Source organism: Phoenix dactylifera, chromosome 6 (assembly GCF_051530095.1).
Source record: "Phoenix dactylifera cultivar Ajwa chromosome 6, Ajwa_hap1_PhDact_Kaust_v1.1, whole genome shotgun sequence".
In the NCBI taxonomy this organism is placed as follows: domain Eukaryota; kingdom Viridiplantae; phylum Streptophyta; class Magnoliopsida; order Arecales; family Arecaceae; genus Phoenix; species Phoenix dactylifera.
In genome coordinates, this window is record NC_143195.1 from 650,086 (window position 1) to 674,835 (window position 24,750).

Genomic DNA, 24,750 nt, shown 5'->3' on the forward strand with positions numbered 1-24,750 from the left:
CCAGTAGTGGCACGTACGAAGTGTCGGAGCCTTTAAAGAAAAGGGTTCGGATTGAGGCCATGCGGAGAAGCTGATGTCCTTTTTTTCCCAGGCTAATCTGACGCCATGGCCGCAAGAGCACTCGCCATCATGGAAGGATCCACTCGCTCCCTGTCAATCCATGGCTTCACTTGCCGCCATGAATCACGCCAACGATGGCGTATCACCAACTTTTCATCTTCTGAAGAGGAGATGATAAGCATATCGTGGAACTCTTCGATCGATCACCGGACAGGTAATTTTTTTCAACTAAAAATTCAATAGTCACTATTGCAAAAATTAGTTTTTCCGACTCCTTCCTGCTGAAACAACAAAAAAGCATCGGCAATTTTGTAAGCGTGCAAAAATTTACCTATGTATTTTAGTAACATCGGCGGAGATGAAACTAAGACGACGCTAAATAGCGTTGTACAAAGCAAATTATAAGACAGCTTCTAAGCGTCGTCGGAGGCCAAAGAGAAGCATCGACGGAATCCTATTCGCTAAACATCCCACTTAACACTAATTTTTCTCTTAAAATTCTGGACCAGACGACACTTAAAAGCGTCTTCGGACGCCAACCCAGGCCCAGATGACGGGTGAAGTCCATAGTGTCCGACGATGCTTATAAGCATCGTCGGACACCATCCCACTCGCCCCCCTTATAAAACGTCACGACCCTGGAAACCCTAGCCGAAAGGTTTCCAAACCCCCTCTTTCTTCTCTCTGTCTTGGCAAGAAAATCCCTAAATATCGCCATCTCCGAACTTTGGATTTGTCCAAGTAAAAATTTCACCAAATCTGTCTTGCACTTGGGATCCCCTTCCCGTGTTTAGTGTCTTTGTTTTTCCAACCTAGGTTTTTGATTCTCGAGTCATCTTTCTCTATTTGTTTGATCGATTCGAGTATCAAAAGTTTGAGGGTTATATGTTTTGGTTTTAGAGTTATATGTCATGCATGTCTGAATGCTTTTCAGAAAGGTTTGCAATTTTTCTGGCCAACGCCCTGCTTCCCAACCGAGCCCAGAGGAATTCGAAGTTCTCTGTTCTCTACAGTTCCACATTCGAGGGATCGACGCTCGTGGTTCGGAAAGCGATCCAAAAATTTGATGAGATGGCGAAGCCCGAAGAGGACCAGGGGGACATTACATCCCCATCGCTGGAAGCTTATCCGAAGCGGAGGGCGACGTTGCAGTCCCCATCGCCAAACCCTTCGCCGAGAAGAAGCTCCGGAAGCTTGTCCAAAGTGGGTCGTTTGCCCACTTGTATGCTTTTTTTATTCTTTTTTTTACTATTTTTTGTATTTTTGTGGCATTCATCTCTAATCCTATCCATGTTGTTAAAAAATATATGTTCTTTTTTAATCCACATTGTAATTTAGGGATGCGAAGGAGATGAAAATAGAATTTGAGAGAATCATTGATCGGTCTCTTCTATTGTAATTTGTCAAAAAAACATCATATGAATTATAATTTGTAAAAAAAAATATCGGACATTTGTAAAAGAACCATTGAACAGATTTTTTTTTAATTAGCCTTTTTATTTTTTAAAAAAATAATTCTAACGATGCTTATAAACGTCGGCCTATCTTCAGTTTCCGCCCACACTTATAAGTGTCGGCGGACTCCAAAACGGGCCGACACTTATAAGCGTCGACATAGCTTCCGTTTTTTGCCGATGCTTTTCAAAAGTGTGGAGAAAAAATTTTCACCTCCACCTACCCGACGCTTTTGGAAGCATCGGCACCAAAATTACCGACGCTTATAAACGTTGGTAGAAGCTCTAAAATGCTTCGGAAAAGACTAGATTTTTTGTAGTGAGTATTTGTAAATTGAGCTATTTATTTAAACATAATTATTCTATGTCTACAATTGATAAAAAAAGAAAAACTGTGTCATTTGTGTGAGTTCAAAGAGAGCATACGGTACTTTTGACGAAATTACGTATCAACAATTGAAAAAATAAAGATTTATAAACTTTTGCAAGCATCCCCTTAGGCCTTGTAATATTCTTCCCGCCCATATATATATACCTCTCACGCCGCTGCTCCCTAGGCCCTAGCTAGATTTCAACTCTATTCCTGATAGCGCTTTTACGACAAGTACGTAGCTAGCAGATGGAAGAAGAGGTTGGAAGTCCATCATCGCCCAGCCCCATGCATGCATCGACCCAGTCCTTCACGCCACCGCCATGTGATCGTCAGGGACGTAATTCTTCCAGCACCAATGCTTCTTCCAGACCACATTCATCTCCTCGATGGGCACATTCTTTGTCTCCGGCAGTAGCAGGACGATGAAGAGCGTCATGGCGATCACGAAGGCGGCGAAGAGCAAGAAGAGGCCGAACTTGAGGTGGCAGAGCGCCAAGAGGAAGAACTGCGCTACGAGGAACGTCCATAAGAAGTTGACGGAGACGACGATGGACTGCCCCGCCGACCGGATCTCCAGCGGGAAGATCTCGCTGGGCACCAGCCACCCGAGCGGCCCCCAGGACCACGCGAACGCCGCCACGTAGGTGCAGATGAGCACCAGCACCGCGTCGGCGTACGGCTTCGACATGGCCCCCGTCCCGTCCGCGCCGAATTTGACCCCGAGGATGACGGCGATCGCTACCTGGCTGAGAAGCATCTGCGCGCCGCCCTCGATGAAGAGGAACCTGCGGCCGAACCTGTCCACCGTCGCGATGGACACGAGGGTCGCCCCGACGTTGACGAGGCCGGTGATGACGGCCGACATCAGCGACGCGTTGTCCCCGAAGCCGATGGTCTTGAAGAGCACCGGCGCGTAGAACATGATGATGTTGATGCCGGTGAGCTGCTGGAATCCCGGAATGAAGAACGCCATCACGAGCTGCGGGCGGTAGTGCTTCTGGAGGATGTTCTTCCAGGGGTGCCGGACCTGCCCGGCCGCCTGGCTCGCCTCGACCATGTCCTGCAGCTCCTCGCCGACGTCGTCGGTCCCCCGCGCCTTCTGGAGAATCCTCCTGGCCGTTTCGAGCTTGCCTCGCTCGATCAGGGAGTTGGGGGTGTCGGGCAGGAAGAGCGCGCCGATGGTCATGATGCCGGCGGGAACCGCAGCGAGCGCGAGGGAGATGCGCCACCCGTACCCGCCCTTGATCTTGTTGGTGCCGTAGTTGACGAGGTTCGCGATCAGGATGCCGATGGTCGTCGCAAGCTGGAAGCCGATGTTGAGAGCTCCTCGGAGCTTCGGCGGGGCCATCTCGGAGAGATAGAGGGGGACGGCCTGGTTCGCGAAGCCGATACCGACGCCGAGCAGGACGCGGCCGATGATGAGCATCGCCACGTTTACGGCGGCACCGTTCAGAGCAGAGCCGATGAGGAAGGCCGCCCCGCCGCACAGCATGGAGGCCTTCCGTCCCAGCACTCTGGTCACCGTCGATGCGAAGAAGGTGGAGATGAGCCCCGCGATGTACAGGGAGGAGGTGAACGCGGTTAGCAGCTGGCTGTCGAACGAGCACCACTGGTTCTTGGATGTCCCGGCATTTTTCTGATCCTCGTACACCGAAGGGAAGAACTTCTCCAGGAAAACATTCATGGAAGTTACACCTCCTGCATGTATATCAAATATCAAATGAACGTTAATATATACAATTATGTACAATATTACCATCATGTCGCAAAATCAAACTTTAAAACGAAATATATATAATAAATCCGAATTAGTGAGTGATTATTTCGATCAAGAGCATAAATGTGGACGTGGGGGATTATTGACACCGGTCACGAAGAAAGCTCAAACTATGAAATGAGTCATAATTCTTGAAGCCAAAATGAGAGAGAGATGAGTAATCACCAGATACGCCGATGTCATATCCGAAGATGAGCCCACCGGTGGCGGCGATCATGCAGGTGATGATCACGAACAAGGTCACCTTCCCATTGTAGTCCTTAACCTCCCCCTGTGCGACGAACCCTCCACCAGCCATGCCGATGATTAACAAAAAATTAAGCCTACTCGCCCTCCTACTCTTTCTAATGGTGGAAGCAAACGTTTCCCAAATCTAAAAGGGCTCCTTTACACTTCCTCCTTTGTCTCCTTTTGGTTTCTAATAACAAGAACAAAGCTGGTCTGATCGCCCATGCATGAAAGGTGTTGAGAGTATGCCTCCGTCTTGTCCTCCGCCTTTCGTAAGCTACCCTTTTCTTTCGATCGATAAGAGTGAAGCCTCGTTAGGATCTGGAGGTGAATGGGAGGTTTGGATTTAAGGTCTCCAATGTTCGGTTTGGCCGTTGGCTTATTTCCTTTCTAACTTCGTGTTGAAATCCAATAAATTCTGAAGTTGTTGGATGTCAGCCGCTTGTTGTAAGGAACAGGACGTGGTCAAAATCTTGACAACGTTTGTGTTGACTTGTTGACTTGCTATCAGAGATTCAGGTGCGGATCGTCTAGCACGTGGTAACCTGAGAATTTTGGTCATGGCTGGGTGTTTTTTTTTTTTTTTTTGACGCATCGAGAGATATTGTCGTCTCATGAAAGTTGTAGGGATGCATGGGCTGGTGTTTACACGGCATCCACACCGACCATTGAAATTGGTATCCTGCTTAATAATAAACCTCGAAAAGTGATCCAACATGCAGTTAGCAGTAGTAGCACTACAGGAAAAAGGAGAAACGTGCCAACGCATACACGCCAACGCTTTCTAAAAGCATCGGTAATTTTCGCCGAGCGTCAAAATTTGCCGACGCTTTTAAGAAGTGTCGGTGGTCACAACGCTAGATCTGAGAAGCGGAGATTAGATGATGCTTAAAAGCATCGTCGGAATCCCACGACGCTTCTCATTTCACCCACCCCCACCCACATATATAAATCCCACGACGCTTCTCATTTCACCCACCCCCACCCACATATATACAAACCCCTCCCGATCCCTAACCCGTCTAGCCACCCGCCGCCTGCCGCCCTCCTTATCCCTAACCCCTGATCCGGAGCTATGGCCATGGTCCAGCTTCAAATAGGTGGAGGAGATGCTCCAACCCCAAAGAAAAGTGGCGGTCCTTTTCTTCTCTCCTCCTCCTCTCTTTATTTATATTTCTACTTCGTTTTAGGATTTCGATCCGGCGGAGAGGGGATGGCGACGGAGGAGAACAGTGGATGGCGACGGAGAGAGGGTGTATGCGCACCGGTGGAGAGCTGCACGTCCTCGCTGTTGATGATAGCTCCATCGACCGGAGGGGTTTTCAGATTTTCCCTTGTTATTTATCTTCATTTCTTTTCTTCTTTTATTCTTTTTGTTCCTTTTTCATCTTCTTTTCTCTTCCCGTTCTTCATTCTTTCTTTTTTTTAGGATAAAAGATATAGTTTCAGAGAACAAATTTTGATTGAATCTTTTTCTCTCTCTCTTTTGCAGTGATGGCTGTGGATAGCGGGAAGAGAGATTTGGAGCTCCTGGGCTAGGTATGGCTATTTATTTACACCTTTTTAAGCTAGGTTGGCATGCGTTTATTTTTCCTGAGATCTGGAGCTCTTCCCTCTTCTGAGATGCCGGCAATGATCAGGGCTAGGTTGCCTCTTTCCTCTTCTTCTTCATGTAGCGTCGGCAATGATCAGGGCTTATAAGCCGTCCTCAAGGCCCCAGAGATTTGTAAATAATTTTTTTTTAAAAAAATTTTATTTACAATGACGCTTATAAGTGTCGGAATAGACTATATATTTCTTTTTTGTAGGAATATAGATTTTCCGACGCTTTATAGGCGTCGGCAAATCCGTATTTTTGCCGACGCTTTCGTGTAGCGTCGGCAAAAACTTTTGCCACTCCGGTATCGCCGACGCTTTTGCGGCGCTTTAATTAGCGTTGCCGGGCCTTTAGCCGACGCGTATACGCATCGGTAAAGGTTAGAAAAAGCGTCGGAAAAGATGAGTTTTCCTGTAGTGTAGGTCTTCAAATAGAACATCTTCTGCAGACCTAATTAGAGATTCTGGAACGAATTCAACCTCCGATCAAGTACCAAGCTACAAATTGAGAATTTGATCACTAAAGTACTTGACTAATAGGCCAAATTTGTGCTTAATAAACAACCTAAGTTGTACTTGGTCAACAAGCCAATGTACACAACCAATCAGCCTAGTAGTATCGAAAGGATGCCAACCTCATATTGAATACTAGAGAAGCAGGTTGAAATATCAAGAGTGCAAGTCAAATCACCAAAGGTGTAGGTTGTAACACGAAGGTGCAGTCCAAGTATCTGGGTGCAAATTGAGAATGAGAGTGCTATCATCCTAAGATCAGATCTTTAATGGAGCAGAACCCTAGAGGAATGGCTAATTGGAGTTACAATTATCCAGAACATGAGAGTAGGGATGGCTAATTGGAGTTACAATTATCCAGAACATGAGAGTAGTGGTAGCATTACCCAAAATATAGGAGAATAATCGCGAAAATCAATAGGGATAAGTGTCAAAACTAAGCAGCGATATATATCCTCGAAGTTTATAGAAGCGATTTATTAAGTTGTAACTTTGAGAAAAAGCTCTTCGCCAAATCAATGATCGGTCTCTTTATGGGTTTATCTTTATCTTTCGTTTTATATTCTTTAGTTCCTAGCTAGTTTTTAATTTGTAGCTCATTGCTCATAGCTCCTAGTCACCGCACTTTTTCTTGAGAAGCCAATAGCGAAAGTCCTGCAGTAGAACTCACTGCTATCTATCTCTTTTCAGTTTGGGCACTAGTGGTGCTATTGTTCACTTACCCAAGCCTAGCCATTCGGCCAATTTCCTGTACATCTCAACCCAATAGATGGAGCCAACAGTTGGTCTGTTGATGCGATGGAAGCTAAAAAAATATGGCTCACAGGTGAAAAAATAAATACCAACGCCTGTTTGGTTCTGCATTTCTGTCATCTTATATTACCTAACCAGATGACCACATACTCAGCGCAGTATCACCAAAAAAACAAAAGACAAAAAAAAAATAAACAGAGAAGAGAGACATTAAGGGAGGAGCAACAGAGGCATTTTAAAAAATTAACATGCGGCCAACACTATTTTTTGACCCAGCTAATCCATCAAGTTTGGATAAATCTAGAAAAAACGACTCTGTAAAAAAAATGGAACAGGTTTATTCTAATCCATCCCTCTATATTTCATCACAATATTTTCCCAAAGTCTAGTTAATCTAGTTTTGCTGCCCCCGAACCAAACAGGGTCCAATAGGGTGGGGAAAATAAGAATTTCATTTCTCTTCTTCTCAGTCATCTTATATTTTCTTTGAATGGGAAAGAGGTTAGACCATCCAATTAACAAAAAGGAAAAGGAGTGAATTCGAAGATGCTTAGTTTTTCCTTTTTCGGATTTCACTGAAACTAAGCAGGTGCTTATGTTTACAAAGAATATATGCATGCATTTTCCAGAAGAGGATTTGTTGATGAAGATTTGTCCATTCCATTGCCTCCATAAGCGCCAAAAGATAGCAAAGGCAAGACAGGCCCATCGTTAAGAATCCATGCATGTCCAAAATGTAGAGAAGTTGGTGGGGAGAGAGTTGAAGTTCTGATATAAGCTTGCTCTAGCTGCTACAAGAAATTGGATAATTACTGACTTAATTTATCTGCAGCCAATGAGAATTACCATCAGTGAAAGCGAATGCTACCAGTGATTATAGTACGTCGAAAGTCAAATAGGACATCACGTATCACCAGTCGAGACACATGCTCGATAGCGACTGAAGCATCATTACTCCAACAACAAAACACTAACCCTCCTGTGAGGATTTCTCCTGGTATCAACTCGCATGATCTCTCCTGCCAAAAACCCAGGTGACATGGTTGTTTTGCTGATCACCTAAGCGCGTCTCAAGCAAAATAACACAAACAAAAGTTGTTAGCTAGAAGTATCAGCAATCAGTGAACAGCTTGCAGTTAAAAGTTGATTAAATCAGCCATCGAAAATTCTCGAGAAGTGCTAAAATATATTCTGTTTTCCAAGATGCGGTATAAATCAGTCATTATGATAAACAATTATGCTTAAGACGAGGTACAAGTTTCCTTCAAGAGATGTGCTATAAATTCAAGGATGAGAAGTGCAGCATAAGCATTAGTGTTGCGCCAAAAATAAACACACCTGCATTTGTATCAACAATTTCTTGCTCGCCTGAAATGTCATTCCTTTCCATGCCCAAGCGAGCCCAGCTGTCATCAAACTAAAAAGTAAAGCTTCAGATATACAATCAGCAGAAGGAATAAGCAACCATTTGTACATTGGCTTACTGGATATCCATAGAAAGAAAAATATTACAACTAAATAGCCTTGCGATGCACTTACTGGGAAATTAGGAAATACCAGCACATAACATAATATGAAAAATTGCAAAACGCTAGGTAGACAGTAAAAATTTGCCGTGGACGGCAAAACTTCTAATTATAACAACAGAATCCCTAGCACTTTACTTTCATTCATGCATTTGACTAAATCTTTCTTTCAAATAAAAGCTGATACTTTCGGTCAAGTAGACATGCCGAGATGGTTTAATCATCTTTGCAAAACTGTGCTTTCAGAACCAAAAAATACTCGGCTATACCTATGGCATCTTACAGAGAGTAACAAACACTAATCATATATCGATCATAATAGCCACAGAACAGAATTAGGTAAATAGGACTATAGACAGACCTTAAAAATTGCAGCATCTAGGAAAATATCCGCAAGGTTGGTGATTCTGGATACTTGATGCAAGTCAGTGATTTCAGGAAAAAGCATATAAGCGCCATGAACCATCAAGAGGTGACATTTGGAGCTTGAAGGGAAATCTTATGAATATCCTTCACTTTGATGCCTTAGTTCCTTCCTCAGTGAAAGGTGGATAGCTTGCTTATACAAGATGCTACTGAACAAGAACTTTTCAAAGTCCTTTCTTGTATAATTTGGCATTAGACACAAGGTGATGGTCCATGACGACATTACGAGGTAGGGACTCTTGTTTGCAGGCTGATAGAAATGAGATGACATAGTCTCATTTTTGTATCAACTTTAGCCTCATTTTTGCATCAACTTTTCAGGAAATCAGCTATATAAAATGTTAGCATCCTTGAAGAAATAACACATCCAGAATTCTCCCAGTTCCATTCAGCCAGGCCATTAGAGAGCTTAAACAATAATAGATTGACCAATCCTAAAGAAGATCACTTGCAATCTAAAGTGCCACGACTACATCACTTCTAAGAAATTCACATCATTAGCTACCAGACAATAAGCATGTAATCTTGCATCTGACCTGCAAGAGATCTCCTAAACATCAATTTCATCTGTCTGCAAGAGAGGCACGAAGGACACTGACTAGTTTCTCACTAGAAACTTCTAGCAACTTGTAACTTTTGTTTCTTACTTAAGCATCTTGCCAACCCTAAGCCCCATATCAGTAAACTAAGCTCTAAGATATACTCATAGCACTTGCTTCAAAATATTTGTTTTACTGCGACACCTGCTTCTCAATAACTCACTAACTTTCAACTAAGCAACTTCTCCAAAAATGATATTTAATATTAGTCTATAATTACTTTCTGGACACTTCTGCATACTAAAATTTTTTATGAATAAGACTCCCCACTCTGACACCCAAAACCACCTATGCATCTGGTCCCAATTCAAGCAACTAAGACCATGCATCAGTGTTGCTATAGCAACCACCTTAGGTCCTATCCTAAATGGGAAACATAACACCTGATCTTTTAGTTGACTGCCATTTCATTTTTAATCCTTAAACACTTAGCATTAAATGTTAGGCTTGTACACACTTATACTACTGTTCTGCATACACTTACGCCTGTTCGCAACGCATTCCTGGATACACACATATCCAATTTGCACCCAGGTGTAAGTGTGTACAGAGCCAGGGACTAAATAATAAATGGCCATTCCGTTGAAAGCAAAAGGCGGTACAAAAACTCAGTCAACCGGATTTAAACATCAAATGGCAGTCAAACAAGAGGAACCAGATGTCAATTACCCCATCCTAAATCTACCATCTTCAAACAAAGGAAGCGTACAGCATGTTGTAGCACTTGAGGCCCAGTGACAAAGCTCCAAGTACTGATATTGTTAATAATCAGGCTTGAACTTGTATTTGTCCAAGCAGGAAAAAGCAATCATGCGCACCTTCGATAAGAAAGAACCAATAAAGCCCTTGATCAAGGTTAATCATCTTCTCTTCCATCCCCTTTTGGTCAACATTCTTAAATTGTGTATCTGATATTTTGAACTAATATCACCCTTTTTCTCTCAAATACATGCTAAGATCATATCTTTCTAGAAAAAAATTCTAAAACCCATTTATAGTTGAAATCAATCAAAATCTAGAAATGATTAGCACATTTATTCAGATCTGTTAAATCTTTAGCTGGTCAAATAACTTTTTGTTTATAAAAAAAATAGTTTCTGTTGGAAGTTACATATATAAATAAAGGGAATCAAATGTACCAAAAAAAATGTTAGCATGAATTGATTGATTCTCAATTTAAGGAAGAGTTTCAGTGAATCATGAAACAAATGTGTACACAAAAGTATGATTATCAAGGGTCCAAAAATGGTGTTAAAGTATCCAAACATATTTTGGTATACCAAATACAATGCTTCTGTTCAAACTAACGTCATTCGCCATATTAACAATGCCAAAATATCGCAAATTAGTCAAAGTTATAGTTTACAAAAAGAACGGCATTATCCAAACTTCTCTCAATATTATTTATTCTAATACGTATCATCCAAGTTTACACCAGCAAAGTAGCCTTCAACTAGGTTGACCATCAATATGAAAATCAATTCAAATCATAATACAATCATGCTCACCACTTCATGTGGGAAGGCCAAAATAAAAAAGTTTGGGAAGTTTGAAAGCTTAACTAAAAGGTCAGTATGTAATTAACATATATTAATGTGGTAGTGCATGAATTAATATGGTGGGAAACAACAAACATGTGAAAAATGAGGAGATAGGCAAGAAGATATCGGCTAGGGCTGCTAATGGGCTGTAATCGAGCTAGCCCACTTTAGGCTCATGCCTGGCCCATCATATTCACAATCAACTCAGGCCTAGCCAAGGTCCCCTTATTGGAAAGAAGATTAGGCCTAGGCTTGGCCCGGAATCAGCCCACGGTCTAATAGAAAATGAGAAACTTCTCATTGTATTTATTTTTAAAAAAACTCAAAAGAAAATCCTGACACCGCTCTCCTTTAGTTGCTTCCCCTCCTGCCTCCCTTGCTTGTCACAGCATAGGCTTACTATCCACCACGACCTCCTCTCCGTCATTGCCTCTACCTACCTACCACTGCGGCCTACCCTCCATTGCAGCCTCCCCCAACAGCTCATGCTGCCACTGTCTCCCCTCCACCACCCGCCCTCGCTATAACCTCCCCACCTTGCACACTGTCATGGCCACCTCACCTCCCTACTCACTAAGGCAGCGGCCTCCACTCATGGCTTCTCGCCACCATGGCCTCCCACTCGAGGCTCATCACCACGAGGACCTCCCATCCACAACTCACTGCTATGACCACCCTCTAGTGCCCAACACCACCATTGCCTCCTATCCACACCCTGCCGTCACTATCTCCCACCACTCATTGCCACCATGGCCTCTTTGCTGCAGCCTCCCATCCACCATGCACAGCCCTCGCCACAGCCTCCCATCCACCATGCAAGCTCGTCAAAACGAGAAGAGAGGGAAGGGTAAAAGAAAGGGTCATGGATTAGAGCTCACTTATACAAGGCCCGTTGTCGATGGGAAGGATTTAGGCCAAGGCCCAAGCCATGGCCCATTCTAACCAAGATTGGCAAGATCCTAAGCAAGCTTGACCTAGTGGGCCGGCGCTGGCCCAAGCTTGTTAGCAACCTTAATATGAGCTCTATATTTTAAAAATGTACAAGAACATTACATTTATATCAAGTCACCTAGAAAAATAGCCCTTAAAATGAAAATGTGCGATAGCTTAATAGTAAAGACTCATGAATATAGCTTATAAGAATTACAAAAGTTCAAGCTTTTTAGCCTTCAAAAAGCCCAAGAATCATGTTTCCTAATAACCAAATATGAACATGGGAGTGAAGTTCATTTGCATTAGGGGATAGAGAAGCTCACTGTAATCATGCAAATTATAATACATATGAAATGTATTCTTACGCATACTCATTGCCTGGACATGGTTTTAAGCAAGAATTAGAATATTGAGTTACGAGAGCATACCATGTCCTAGTCGGTAATGTATGTATATACCACATATCTTACTGACATTGTGGTGTACACCCCTGCTGCAGCCTATTTTGGCCTCATTAAAGAAGATATTAATTGTCTTCTTGTTAACTACTTGTAAATGGGTTGAACTTGCCAGCTGCCACTGTTAAAGCTTTTGCAAACAGATATTGGAGTGAGGTGGATGTCTCTTTAAAAATTCTGTTAATGCCTATTCATATTTTGGAGCCAGGAACTGGTGTACAAAAAGCCGCATAAAGTAAATTAATTGTTCTATAACCTAAAAAATTATATAAGAAATTATTAAAATCTAATTGGAGCATAAAAACTGAGCTCTGTGCTTTGACCTGCATTATGAGAAACTTAAGATCTATTTCTTTTCTTGTTCTGTTACATTTAATGAAATGAAATATTCTTTGTTGGACATAAAGAAAGCATGTTTGTACAAAAATAATAAATGAATATATGGGGAGATGACATCTCTTAATGAGAGATTTTGAAGTACTTTTGCATTTAGATGTCAAGGACAAATATATGCATAGCCCAGTGCAGTAGTAAGTCATTTATCTACAACATAATAGACTTCCATAAGACCTATCTGAAATTCAAGCAGAAACATACGTAATGAGCCCCAAGCTATGTATTCAAGATCAGATTTTTAGAGCAATGAAGTTTTGTTAATTTAGATAGAATCCTGTAATCTATCGAGATACATTGGGTATAAGAAATGGAATTTTTTGTTTATGCCTGTATATATAAAAAATAAACTATTACTGAACTATGACTCAAGGAATAAAAGTTGAAGAGCATGAAACCCCTAGTTAACTCTTTTGAAATAGTAAAAACCTTGGTCAATAATGGAAGAAAACATTCCATGCAGAAAGAGTGCAATGAAACCTATAGCCTTTTGTAAAAGAAATGAGGCTCAAGCATGCATGTACCCAGAAGCATTATATGTGAAGGCAGCCTTGCATGAAGCATGCTGGGAAACCTTTCTCCAAGATCAATAAACAGTATATGTTATTCCCTCACATCCTCCCCAATGTCATGGACACTTTGTATGAATGGAACATATCCCCCTTCAATGAGTATCCTCACATCCAAAGAAGTAGATTCATCTTTGTATAGCTTGTGTACTGCCTTCTTCATCAATCGGAAGTTCTTAGAATCAGCAGAAGGAAAGCTTTCCTTTCGAAGAACATCTTTCAAAAGCTCAAAAGCTTTAACCGAGTTTCCTTTCAAAATCAAACAGTTTACCAGCAACAAATAGACAGAAGTATCTAGCTGAAAATCCCTCTCCTTCATTTCATTGTAATAGATAAGAGCTACATCTGCATCACCACACTTGCATAGACCATGGACAAGAGCCATGTAACTCATCTGGTTTGGAAGACATCCTTTCTCCCTCATTTCATTCCACAAAGAAAGAGCATCTTCAGCTCTTCCAATATTGCACAAGCCATCAATTAAGCTTGTGTATGTGACTACCGTGGGTGACCTTGCATCATCAATCATCTTAGCAAAGCAAGCAAGTGCATTGTCAATCCTGTCAGCTTTGCACCAACCATCAATCATCAGATTGTAGGTAACTATAGAAGGCACAAGTCCCTTCTCTAACATTTCATCTAGAATTTCCTGTGCTGCATTCATTCTACCAGCCTTGCAAAATCCATTAATCAAAATATTATGAGCAACCACATCTGGTAAATAACAATTTGAAGATATACCACGGAAGAGGCTCAGTGCTTTGTCTACCTCTCCAATCTTGCACATTCCATCAATAGCCGCAGAGTAAGCAACCATGTCAGGAAGAAAACCCACCTTAACCATGTCATCCAAAAAACCAGAAGCTTCTGCAACTTTTCCATTTTGGCAGAGCTGCTGGACCATCATGGTGCAATGCTTTATCCATGGCACATATCCTTGACATCGCATCTCGCTAAGCAACTCAAGGGTACCTGATAAGTCCCTTCTTTTGCAAAGACAGTAAAATATGGAATTGTAAGTGAACTCTGTGGGTGTAAATCCAAATTCCTTCATTTTTCTCAAAAGCTCATAACTTTCCTCCAACCTATCCACATTACACAGCTCGCTGATCAAATTATTGTACATCAGAATTTTCCCTTTACAACCTACTTTGATCATATCATTCAAAAGAACTAAAGCGACATCCAGTTTCTGGATCTTGCATAAACCGCAGATCACAATATTAAAAGAATCAGCATTTGGGCAAACAGGTTTCTTGATCTGAAATAGGGTTTCAGTTGCAGCACCCAATTCACTAAATGCATACTCATCTACTTCCACTTGGGAGGCCTGCAAGCTTTGCGATTCCATCATTGCCCTTAGTAGCGTGTGAGCTTTGTCTACATCACCATGATTAACTAGCCCATCTAGAACTGCATTGTAAAGAGAGACCAAGCTACCCAAATTCAACATCTCCAAATTTTCCTCAAGCAACTGGTTTGCATTGACTAAGTCTCCTTCCCCGCAGAGTGTTGAGATCATCTTCTTGATTAACCGAGCATCAGGATATGTACAATTGTCCTTCATCTCCATATACAAACCAAAAGCCCTCACGAGCTCTTTCCGCTCACAAAGCCCTTCAATCAAAACACTGTAAAGCGCCAAATCCCCACGAAAACCTGAACCATTCATCTTCTCAAACATCTCGAGCGCCTTGTCCACTCTCCCCTGCCTCGAAAAGCCATGGACCAGGACGTGAAATGTCTTCTCGCTCAGCATCATCCCAAAATCCTCCATCCGCTGGATCAATTCGCATGCTCTGTCAACCTTTCCCCACTTGCAAAATGCGACAATCAAGACCGTCAAAACATGCCCATCAACCCACCTGTTGCCATTCATCCTGTTGAAGATTTCCAACGCCTCCTCCAACTTCCCGGCATTGCAGTATGTCTGCAAGACCGATGTAAGGGTGTATTTGTCAGGCTCCCATCCGCGACCAACCACCATCTCCCGGAATCTTGATTCCACTGCTTCGACCCGACCGGCCTTAGCCAAGGCCTCGAGCAAACAGTTATAAGTGTATGAATTTGGAACGCAATTCAAATCCCCAGCACGGTCGAAGACCAAATTGGCCTCCTCAATCAAGCCCTGATTACCGAGGCACCTGATCAAGAACCCCAAGGCTCCGGGCGTCATCGGGCAGCGAACCGAAACCACCTCCGCCGCCAGGGCTTTCAGCTGGGCACGTTGGCGGGCCCGGGCGAGGATGGAGGCCATGGCATTGTAGGTGTAGCAGTTGTGGTGGAACCCGTTCTGCCACGAGGCCCACCGGAAGAACTTCTGCGCGGCGCTCCACCCTTCGAGGTCCTTGAGGACGGTCTCGACCGTCTCGGGTGTCAGTCTGCGGCCGAGGTGGCTGAGCTCCTCGCTCCTTTCTCGGAGGCTGGGTGGATGGGAGAATAGGTCGAGCAGTTGGTGGACTAGTTGAATGCTCGGCAGGAAAGCATCGATCGGGGCGGAGTCCGAGTAGAAATTAGGGTTAAATGGGAGCGAAGGAATGAGTAGTTTGGGAGAGGAAAAGCTGCTGGTCGTTCTGATTGCTCTTAAAGCCATGATAAGATGGAGGGTAGCGAGAGAAGATATCCAATCAAATTTTGAAGCAAGCGATGGTTCGGCGAGAAGGGTTCCTCGGGGCGGTGCAGAGAGCCGCCATTAGCGGAGTTTGGGGAAGAACGAAGAGGCACAAAAATGTTACGGAATAAATAACGATCCAAAAAGCTGCTGCTCTTTCAACTTCCAAGCTGGGCGATGGCATGCATTCCACAGGCAGGCACCTGGATCGGTCGCGGTGACCGGGAGGATATAATATACTGTTGCCGCTGAGGTGGCTAGAATACCCACATGGCGGCATTTTACTAGTCCGGTGTACCGCTAAGCTGGTACACCAGGGTAGGATGTAATTTTTCCTAAGGACGGTCGATGACCGTTCCCATCCAAACCATCGGCTATCCGAATCTATTTAGTTTTGCTGGATAGCAGATGGCGATAGAACAGATGAGTTCCTCAGTCGTTACAAATGGAAGTAGGGTAGATCTACCCATAGCCCATGTGGAATAAAGAATACCGTAACACATTCTTTTCAGTTGACTATAGATTAATTATGATGTTTGTGATTGGGTTTGATTGAATTCAGACCTTTAGTTTGGGCATATATGGGAGATTATGTAGGAGCCCGTATCGGTATGTGTTCAGTGCCAACATCGATTATGTACTACAAAAATCTTAGTTCTTTATATAGGACCAAAAAACTCAAATAATATATCCTAGTTGGTCTTTTTAAATGAGTACGTGGATTTGTTCCATTGTGTGAAAGCCCATACATCATATTTGGTATAGTGGCGGATTGCCAAGATGTATTGGGATACTTGGGGATTCCTCTTCGTTGAGGAGGAGTGTGGAGCTTTGGTCGTATTCCCTACTCTCCTAGGCTTGAAGGATACGAGCCTATTGCAATGCGATTGTGGTGTAAAATGGTGTCAGACATGAATGATCTTGCATGGAGGTATTCGGGGCAATTTTGGTTGAATGAGCTGACCACATTGCACGAAGAGGGGATTTCCAAGAGGTTGGTACTCGAGGAATTCTTCAGGCTATCGCATGCTTCTTGATCTTTTTGATGGAGTGAAGAGGCGATACAGGACCAGTCAAGCAAGAGTGTGGAGAAAGAGATCTTGGATCTTTATATAGAACCAAGAAATTCTAATAATACTATATGGATAGTATTTTTGGATGAGGTTCAAGATTGTTATAAATAATATTAAACAGCCACCTCAGCTGCATGTGGGTATTAAACAAGGAAGTGTGCCAGGACCTTTAATCTCGCATTGATTATATATTGGATAGGTTTTAGGTACTTGTAGAGAATCAAGAAACCAAGACAATATCCATACATGGTGTCCCCATGGTTCACCATGACCGCATGGTATGAAAAGTGTGGTTCTTTTACATAATGAAAAAGCATGTCAGTTGGGCTTAAACCGTACTTTGATGAATTTAGAACATACATGACCACACTGCATGCACTAAAGACAACAACCGGTGGGACAAAATTATAAATGAGTTTAAGGATATCCACAGGGGCCATGACTAAGATCTTTCTTGAGGACAAAATCAGCTTCAGCTAATTCGAAAATTTGCATGTCAATGTCTATAGACTATACAAGCTCTTTCTTGAGGACAGCCATGAGTAATATCCCAGGGAAATACGTACTGGTTCCGTTTGGTTAGAGCAAATTTGCTCTCCATATAAACGTTCTCATTATCCATGCAAGTGGTTCTGCCAACGAGGCATTTCGTAAGGCCTAGAACGGAGATGTTCATGCAAGAGGCAAGAAAAGTCCCACCAGAAATCAGCAAAATTCGTCTCTGCAGTATTCCAAACGTTCATGATATGAACCATATTCCTTGAGACATAGATGTGTTCTGACCAAAGATATAATCCTTGATTGTTAAAATACTTCAAAGAGGAGGGACATAAATCATAACAAAATTAGTTCCATGAATGATATATAGAAATCACAATGCATGTACTAACACCCAGCTAAATCAGCCTGACTGGAAACTTGGCTTAATTTCAGCCATTTCCAACAGTTATTTTTTCTTTTTCTTTACATTGCTCGAATTCTTGAGACGATAGGATCGAGAGTCTGAATTGCTAGAATGCTGCAGGAGGCAATTCCTGGTTCGCCAAGAAGTGCGCCAGAAGCTGCAGCGCTTGTGAAGGAGCAAACGTTGGAACTTCGTGCCCAGCGCCCCGGATTGTAACAAACGTAAGTCCTTCGTAGATAATTGTCCACCCACCAACCTAAACAATCGCATGCATGGAGTTATCGCATCTAGTTATTTTAAGGTGACGATGAAGACAGCCATAAGGTTTTAGAGAACAATCGTTACCTGTTTATGGTGGTACCAAGGCGACCATTCTTGAACAGTTTTGAGGCCAAGCTTGTTCAATGTATACCTTGTTGACGTGACTGGAACTCTTCCATCAGTGTCACCACTGCACAGTAGACGGATAGAACGAGGTCAGTAGGAAAGAGAACCACTCAGCAACCACCGTATCAAACTAACCAATATGATGATATCATGAAATCCTTCCACTGGCATGAGCATGTCTTGCATCAAAATCTATTTGGCTTAAAATAGTGAAGTATATACACTATCTAAGAGGTAAGAAGCCGATGAATCTGTATTAAATGGACATTGCATGAATTTCTTTTATCTGTTGTGGAGGTAATTATATACATGTTTTGTGGTTTTTAGGAGCATCATTCGAATGGAGTGCTGCGACTCTGCTGCATGATAATTTATATACATGAACTCTAAGTTGGTATTATGTATGGCTAAATATCGATCGAAAAAGTTAAATCGGGTAAACAAACTCACCTGTAAACCCACAATCTGAGGCCAGCACCAATGAGTTTACGGAGGACGGGGAGCAGAGATGCGGCCTGATCATTCCATTGGGTAATCACATCACTGTCATAACAAGTAGCAAATAGTTAGCATCCATCGTAATTGAATAATGTGCTCTCTTTCCAATTGAAACCAATGTTCCTCTGTACTCTTCCAAATCAATTAAGAAAACATAGGAAAGAATCATAAGAATTAGAGTCCGTCAAAAGAGGAGGACTCCTTCGAACAATCAAGGACACATCCAAAGCTTCCCCAAAGGGACTGAATCAGAAGGGTACCTGCAGTGAGTCCAGTTGTACCCAATACCCGTAACGTTGGCATGCAGAGCTTCTTGGACCTCTGGACGATTGAAGTATACCTCAGTATACTCTGACTGGCAGGGATCATAGCCTGACGGCTTCTGATGCCACGCTCTCTGCAACAAAGAGAGAGCCAATCATCTTCAAAATCTGGACAAGAGCAGCCACGTCCTTATGGAGTTGGCCAAAATGCAGCTCCTCAAAGAGGACGGGAGCTGCGTTATCTGAAGTAATTCTCGTGCATGGTTAGAGCAAGAATGCCAAGGGAGTGCTCACATATTTGGAGAAGAGCTTAGAACCAGCGCCTACGACGTCAAAGTGTTTTCTAGAGGTCGCAAAAGTGTTCTGGCTAGCACAGACAGGAGAATACAAGCTATACATGTCGATGATATCATAAACAGCGAAGTATTCGTTCAATGCATCATTGCAAGCCAAGCTAACATTCTCATTGCTGAAATTGCAGCTCTTCTTTACTTCCTGGTACAGTTGATCAGAAATGACTGCATGGTCCCAGGCGTAGTCGATCATCCCCCGCTGATCGGCTTCCTCGTCTAATGCGGCATTTCCTATCTGAATCATTAGAGATGATGCATGACTAAGAGCATAAATGCGCAAGACTGATCACTAAAGAAAAGATGGCCGAGAGGTGACAGAAGAAATAACCATTTCCAAGAGCTTAGCACAGGAAGTTTATAACAGAGATCAGTATTTCCGAAGAACTTACGATGAGTCCTTTGAGATTTATATAATCATCCACCGAGGCTTTTTTATTTTCATCCAAGATTTTCTCCGCTAGTTGTGGAACATAATGCCCTGCGGATAATGTGATAGCAAAGTAATTAACTATATTCCGGCTGTAGGAATTACAAATGAATTGGCTAGAAAGGTAATGTGATGGCCATTAGAAGAAGCAAATCTTTACCTGCATAACTTTCTCCAGATATGTAGAAGTCATGAGACTTGAACTGTGGGAATCTCTTAAACCAATTCACAAGGAACTTGTACGAGTCGATAGCTTTTAATGATAATTATATGAAGAATGTCAATATTATTCATAAAATGCATACAAACTCCACCAACTAAAATTGACCATAACTGAATCAATGACAATGTACTTCCCCAAGCTTACCAGTGATCTTATCTCCAAGGTGCTGCAAATCAGAGCTTGTATTCGTATAAGAGAACCCCACACCGACTGGGGACTCCAGAAACAGCAAATTAGCCTCTGTATAATAAACGAGAAGATTAGGGTTTGATTATCTATTCCTGCAATTCTCTTAATTGCAGTAATCTTTCTTGGACAAAACTAATTCGAGATTATGGATGTAGCACATCCATATATAGCAAATTGACCGCTAAGTGGCGCACTTCCTCCTAATTAGGTCAGGCCATGATGAACCAGTCAAAATGATCTGAACCAGGTCCAGATTTTTGACTCAAATCCAACATTTTTGGGTCTGGCCGGGTTTGTTTATGCCGAACCCGTACAGTCTGGATTTGAAGAGAAGCATAGGTGTTTGCATGGAATATTTTTAGTTGAAAAAAAAATGCATAACTAAACGTTTCAAGTTTTTATAGTATTTCCTAACACATTAGAAATTCAGCTACAGGTGAGTGATGAGTGGCCTTGCCTTTGTTCCAGGAGTACTTGTTGAGTTTTAGCTCCGGCCAACCTTTTTGCGTTAAGAAAGGCCCAAGCTCCTCTGCCTCTCCATACCCAATAGACGAACAACCAGGCCCTGAAATGTATTAGAAAAGTTAGTTGATGTTTTCCATTAGAAAAAAAAATCGTATTAGGTAAAAAAAAAATACAATTCTGCAGTAAATAAGAGCCTTCCATCGAGATCTAGCCAAAGTTAATGAGAATTTGCATGCATGCATGGATGATTGACTCGAACTGCCAAAACCCAATGTCAACACAATGGCAGATGCATGGTGACTTTAAGGAAAAGTGGAAATCTGAGATGTAATGGAGGAAAATGAGGCACTTCTCCCACACTTATTATAGTGGAAATGAAGGATAGTGTTAGTGAAATCTGATGCAGGGGAAGAAAGCAAGAGGATAGAAATAGAAGTAGAGGGGAAACTACAAAATGATGGTGTTCATGTGCTCATGGGCAGAGGCACCATTGCTCTAGTCCTAGCAAACTATTCCACACGTCTCTCCCACTTACATCGTTCTTCTTTGGACAATGGTCCCCCTTTTGAATTAAGATACTTCTCCAGGGCCGGTATGGTTATCTTTTCAAGGTATGTTTCATCATCAATATCTCAGGGAAATCAACTAAATCATGAGAGAAGGTCAAATAAGATGTCAACTATGTGCATAACACTTCACTTCTGAAAAATCCAAGATTATATACAGGCCGTATTTAGGTAAAAAGAGAACACGTACAACAGATATAATGGTCAGTAACGAAACAAAAGATTTGCGTAAATTCCAGACAGAAAAAAAATAACAAGTCATCTCATCAAGTGGTGATCATGAACACCAATAAAATATATTCACTAGATTGATGAAACTAGACAAGCCGCCGGTATAGCGAGCAAAGGAAGTAAACATTCATGAAACTGATGAATGATCTCTTGAATTACAGTCTAGGATCATGGCTGCAATGCTGGACTTGTTGTTACAGTACTATTTCAAACAATATGAAAATAGGAGCAGATTGATAGACTTTATAATGAGGGTGGAATCACACCCTGAGCTATAAGCATACTTCCCTTTTTATTTCTAAGTTATGGAAGATGTTGCTTGATTAAACCAGAGGGAAGAGACAAGCCTGAAGCGAAGGACAAAGCACCATGCAAACTTAGGAGCCGACTCCATGCAGCTTGAAGAACTCAAGATACCATGCAATGTTCAAGTCAGGACTCTCCACTCTAATACTTCCATCCTACCATTACAAGTCAGGACGCTCCACCATCATAGACAAAATCCATTCAGCAGGCTAATTATTATCCATACTAATTGTGACGAGAAGATAATGGAATTAGATCGCAGTTAGTACGTAGTAGCTCTCATCGAGCACAATAAAAGGAGAGGCCAATGGGGCTGCGAATTGGATAGCGTTCTTTGTCGCCAACCATTCTGGGAACCAGCTCTCGGTGGGAGTGGCAGAGTTGCCGAGTGCTCCCCGTGATATTTTGCTTTTGGACTTTCTTAGTTGTATCCGTACACGTTATACATGATACTGTTGGGTTATCCCTCCTATGTTGGAGGAGACTTAGCCCAACAAATGTGGGCTAAATTAATTAGTTTTAGCCTATTTAGTTGGACTATTTTTGGTCCAAAACGTGAGGCCCATTAGGGCAACCTTTTATGTTGAGAATGCAGGGTATGTGAGCCATCTTCCACGAATTAAAAATAGAGGGAGGCAGGGGAGAAGATGCAGAATTGATATTCAGCGCGCAGTCTTGATCAAACGATGATCGGGAGGTGATCTGTGGTCCGATCGAGCTGAAATTTGGACAGCAGGTTCGCAACACATGGTTCTTCAATCTGTACAGTGTGATCGCCATTTGCAGTCTTCTATCACAGTCAGATTTTTCAGAAACGTGGCTGCTGTTTATATGAGATCTTCTCAATCTTTCTCTCTTATTATTGATGTTTGCCAAGAATATTGTTCTTGAGATTATGTGGTGATATATGCCTCTAGTTTTGGCTAGAGAGAACAGATTGTATACACGTTATTTGTTGATAGTGGAAGATTTTGGGTGGACTACGGTCCCGTGGTTTTTACTCTCCACATTGGGAAGGTTTTTCACGTAAAAATTTGGTGTTTGTGTTTTCTTTTTCTGATCAGCTAAGTATTTGTGAATGCCTTGATATATATATTAGGTGGATTGGCTCTAGTTGTTTGTTTTCTAACAGGTTTACACAAGATGGAAGAGTTGTTGATTCCATTGTGCTTTAATTATCTTGTTTGTTGTTACCTCCCAATCCCAACAGATACTACCGTTTTCATCAAAATAAATAAATACATAAATAAATAAAATAAGAGTGAAACAGAAGGTATAATGGATTGGACGTAGAGTATGGGACACTAAGAGCATAATTCTACGGTCATACCCAACGTATATACCTCCATTAAGCCATAGGACAAGAGGCTTGTTCTCGACGTCATGAGTGGCCTCGAAGAACCAATAGAAGAGCGCCCTCCCATGGCTCTCGTTGACCGTGACGTAGCCGGCATACTGTTTAAACCTCACCGGCGGCTGACCGGGAAGAGAGAACACGCGGTCGGCCTCTTGCTGCTTCAAGAAATCATTCTCTAATCCACTCGATTCGACGAGAGTCGAGTGGTAGAAGAAGAAGAGAAGGAGGGGAAGGAAGAGAGAAGAGGAGAAGACACCCATCCGGTGAATAGTTGGTAGGGGCTTGGAGCCCTGGACCTGTGTAGTTTTTTTTTTATGTGAACCATCTCTTGCTCTTCTCCTCCATATATAAAGGAAGGAGGATACAGAAGATGGAAATTTTTTCCTTGGTATGCAAAAAAATACTATATCGGTAATGTTCATTTATGTGTCCAGATTAAACGTATACTAATAGATATACTAATCCTGTTATGGATGCTAAGCAGATGCCGAAATTAAATCCATATAAAGAGAGGAATCGGATATGAAATATATCTATATTTGTTTTAGACGGTATTAATAAAAATAGGATGTTAATTATATTCTGAGTAAAATTTAATAATTAATTCTAACATTTGTAGTAGTTATCTATTTTCGGAAAGCTTATGAGAAAACTTATGTATAATTTTTTTTTAAATATTCAAATAGCTAACCTTTGAAAATATCGTAAAGAATAGAATGAAGTATATTTATTTATTTATTTATCAAAGAGAATAGGATTAATGTTACAAAAAGATTTGATGATAAAAATATAAAATATCATGACATATGTCAAGGTAAATAAGGACCTTGATATATTTATTTACCTTTTTTTCTTCCTTTCAAAACAAGGTAAATAAATAGTTTTTCCTTTCTTTTTCATTTATATCTACTTACTTTGGAAACCTTCGATGTTCCTCTCTCTCCGGCTCCAAAGATAGGCGGGGCTGATTAATTTGTTGCAATGCCTTTTTCTTTTCGGGAATGCAAACGATGGCAAACGAGTATGGCCATTGAGATAGTTGCAGGATCTTTCTTGTATGCGGCATCTTGATTTGGATCTTTTAGCGAATCTGTCATCTCCCTTTATTCAGTATCTCTAATTACCTATTGGCTATTGAGACGAATTAGTATGCCATTCATTAAGGACGAAAAAAGGAATATAAATAATTCTTTTAATACGAATAGAATTACACATTCAAGTATATTATAGCTACATAATTCCTATATTAATGTGTAATATAGGAGATATTTCTATATTCGTATTACACATTCAAATATATTATATCAATGGCTAAAAAATTCAAATTTATGGCGGTTTTTTTTTTTTTTTTTTTTTTTTTTTTTTTTTTTTTTAAGTTGGATGGATGCATGGGACATGGCTAAAAATCTGATGAGTTTTAACATAGTATGAAGATTTTTGGCTTACCATAACATTGCTCTTTCTCTTGAGAGAAAGCAATTAAGAAGAGAGTGGAATTAAATTTTCCAACAATCCCTACCTAAAAGGTCCAAGCACATGCGAGTCCCCTATCCAGCTAAACTGCTCAAAGGGGAAGTGTGGAATATAGCAAGCCATTCTCTTATCAAAATCTCAGGATTTCAACTGGAGCAATGTTCATCGCATCTTTGGTAATATTTCCATATCTGATCAGACAGAGGTTCCGAATTTCCTCTATTT

General features: G+C 41.7%; 3 protein-coding genes across 12 annotated transcripts; all 3 read right to left on the minus strand.

Moving 5' to 3' along the window:
* Window positions 1-1,184: 1,184 nt before the first annotated feature.
* On the minus strand, window positions 1,185-4,137 carry LOC103712457 (sugar transport protein MST6-like). The gene is made up of 3 exons (XM_008798984.5): window positions 3,830-4,137; window positions 2,225-3,585; window positions 1,185-1,253 (listed from the first exon to the last, which is right to left on the minus strand). Exons 1-3 carry the CDS (start codon window positions 3,960-3,962, stop codon window positions 1,185-1,187), a joined length of 1,563 nt encoding a protein of 520 aa, XP_008797206.3. The 5' UTR covers window positions 3,963-4,137.
* A 3,046-nt stretch (window positions 4,138-7,183) lies between these two features.
* LOC103712455 (Tetratricopeptide repeat (TPR)-like superfamily protein) lies at window positions 7,184-16,015 on the minus strand. 10 transcript variants are annotated; one of them, XM_088724273.1, is made up of 4 exons: window positions 13,155-16,015; window positions 8,093-8,160; window positions 7,669-7,813; window positions 7,184-7,580 (listed from the first exon to the last, which is right to left on the minus strand). In XM_088724273.1, exon 1 carries the CDS (start codon window positions 15,790-15,792, stop codon window positions 13,234-13,236), a length of 2,559 nt encoding a protein of 852 aa, XP_088580399.1. In that variant the 5' UTR covers window positions 15,793-16,015; the 3' UTR covers window positions 7,184-7,580; window positions 7,669-7,813; window positions 8,093-8,160; window positions 13,155-13,233. The 10 variants fall into 10 exon arrangements, with proteins under 10 accessions (XP_088580399.1, XP_088580400.1, XP_088580395.1 ...); XM_088724274.1 differs by having other exon boundaries at window positions 7,184-7,542; window positions 7,623-7,813; XM_088724269.1 differs by having other exon boundaries at window positions 8,093-8,171.
* Window positions 16,016-17,780: 1,765 nt separating this feature from the next.
* Window positions 17,781-23,379, minus strand: LOC103712488 (serine carboxypeptidase-like 34). Its single transcript, XM_008799017.4, has 10 exons — window positions 23,039-23,379; window positions 20,585-20,692; window positions 20,083-20,178; window positions 19,876-19,968; window positions 19,678-19,766; window positions 19,230-19,523; window positions 18,933-19,069; window positions 18,625-18,717; window positions 18,133-18,238; window positions 17,781-18,043 (listed from the first exon to the last, which is right to left on the minus strand). The coding sequence occupies exons 1-10, from the start codon at window positions 23,310-23,312 to the stop codon at window positions 17,894-17,896; spliced, it is 1,440 nt and encodes a 479-aa protein (XP_008797239.3). The 5' UTR covers window positions 23,313-23,379; the 3' UTR covers window positions 17,781-17,893.
* Between the last annotated feature and the right edge of the window lie 1,371 nt (window positions 23,380-24,750).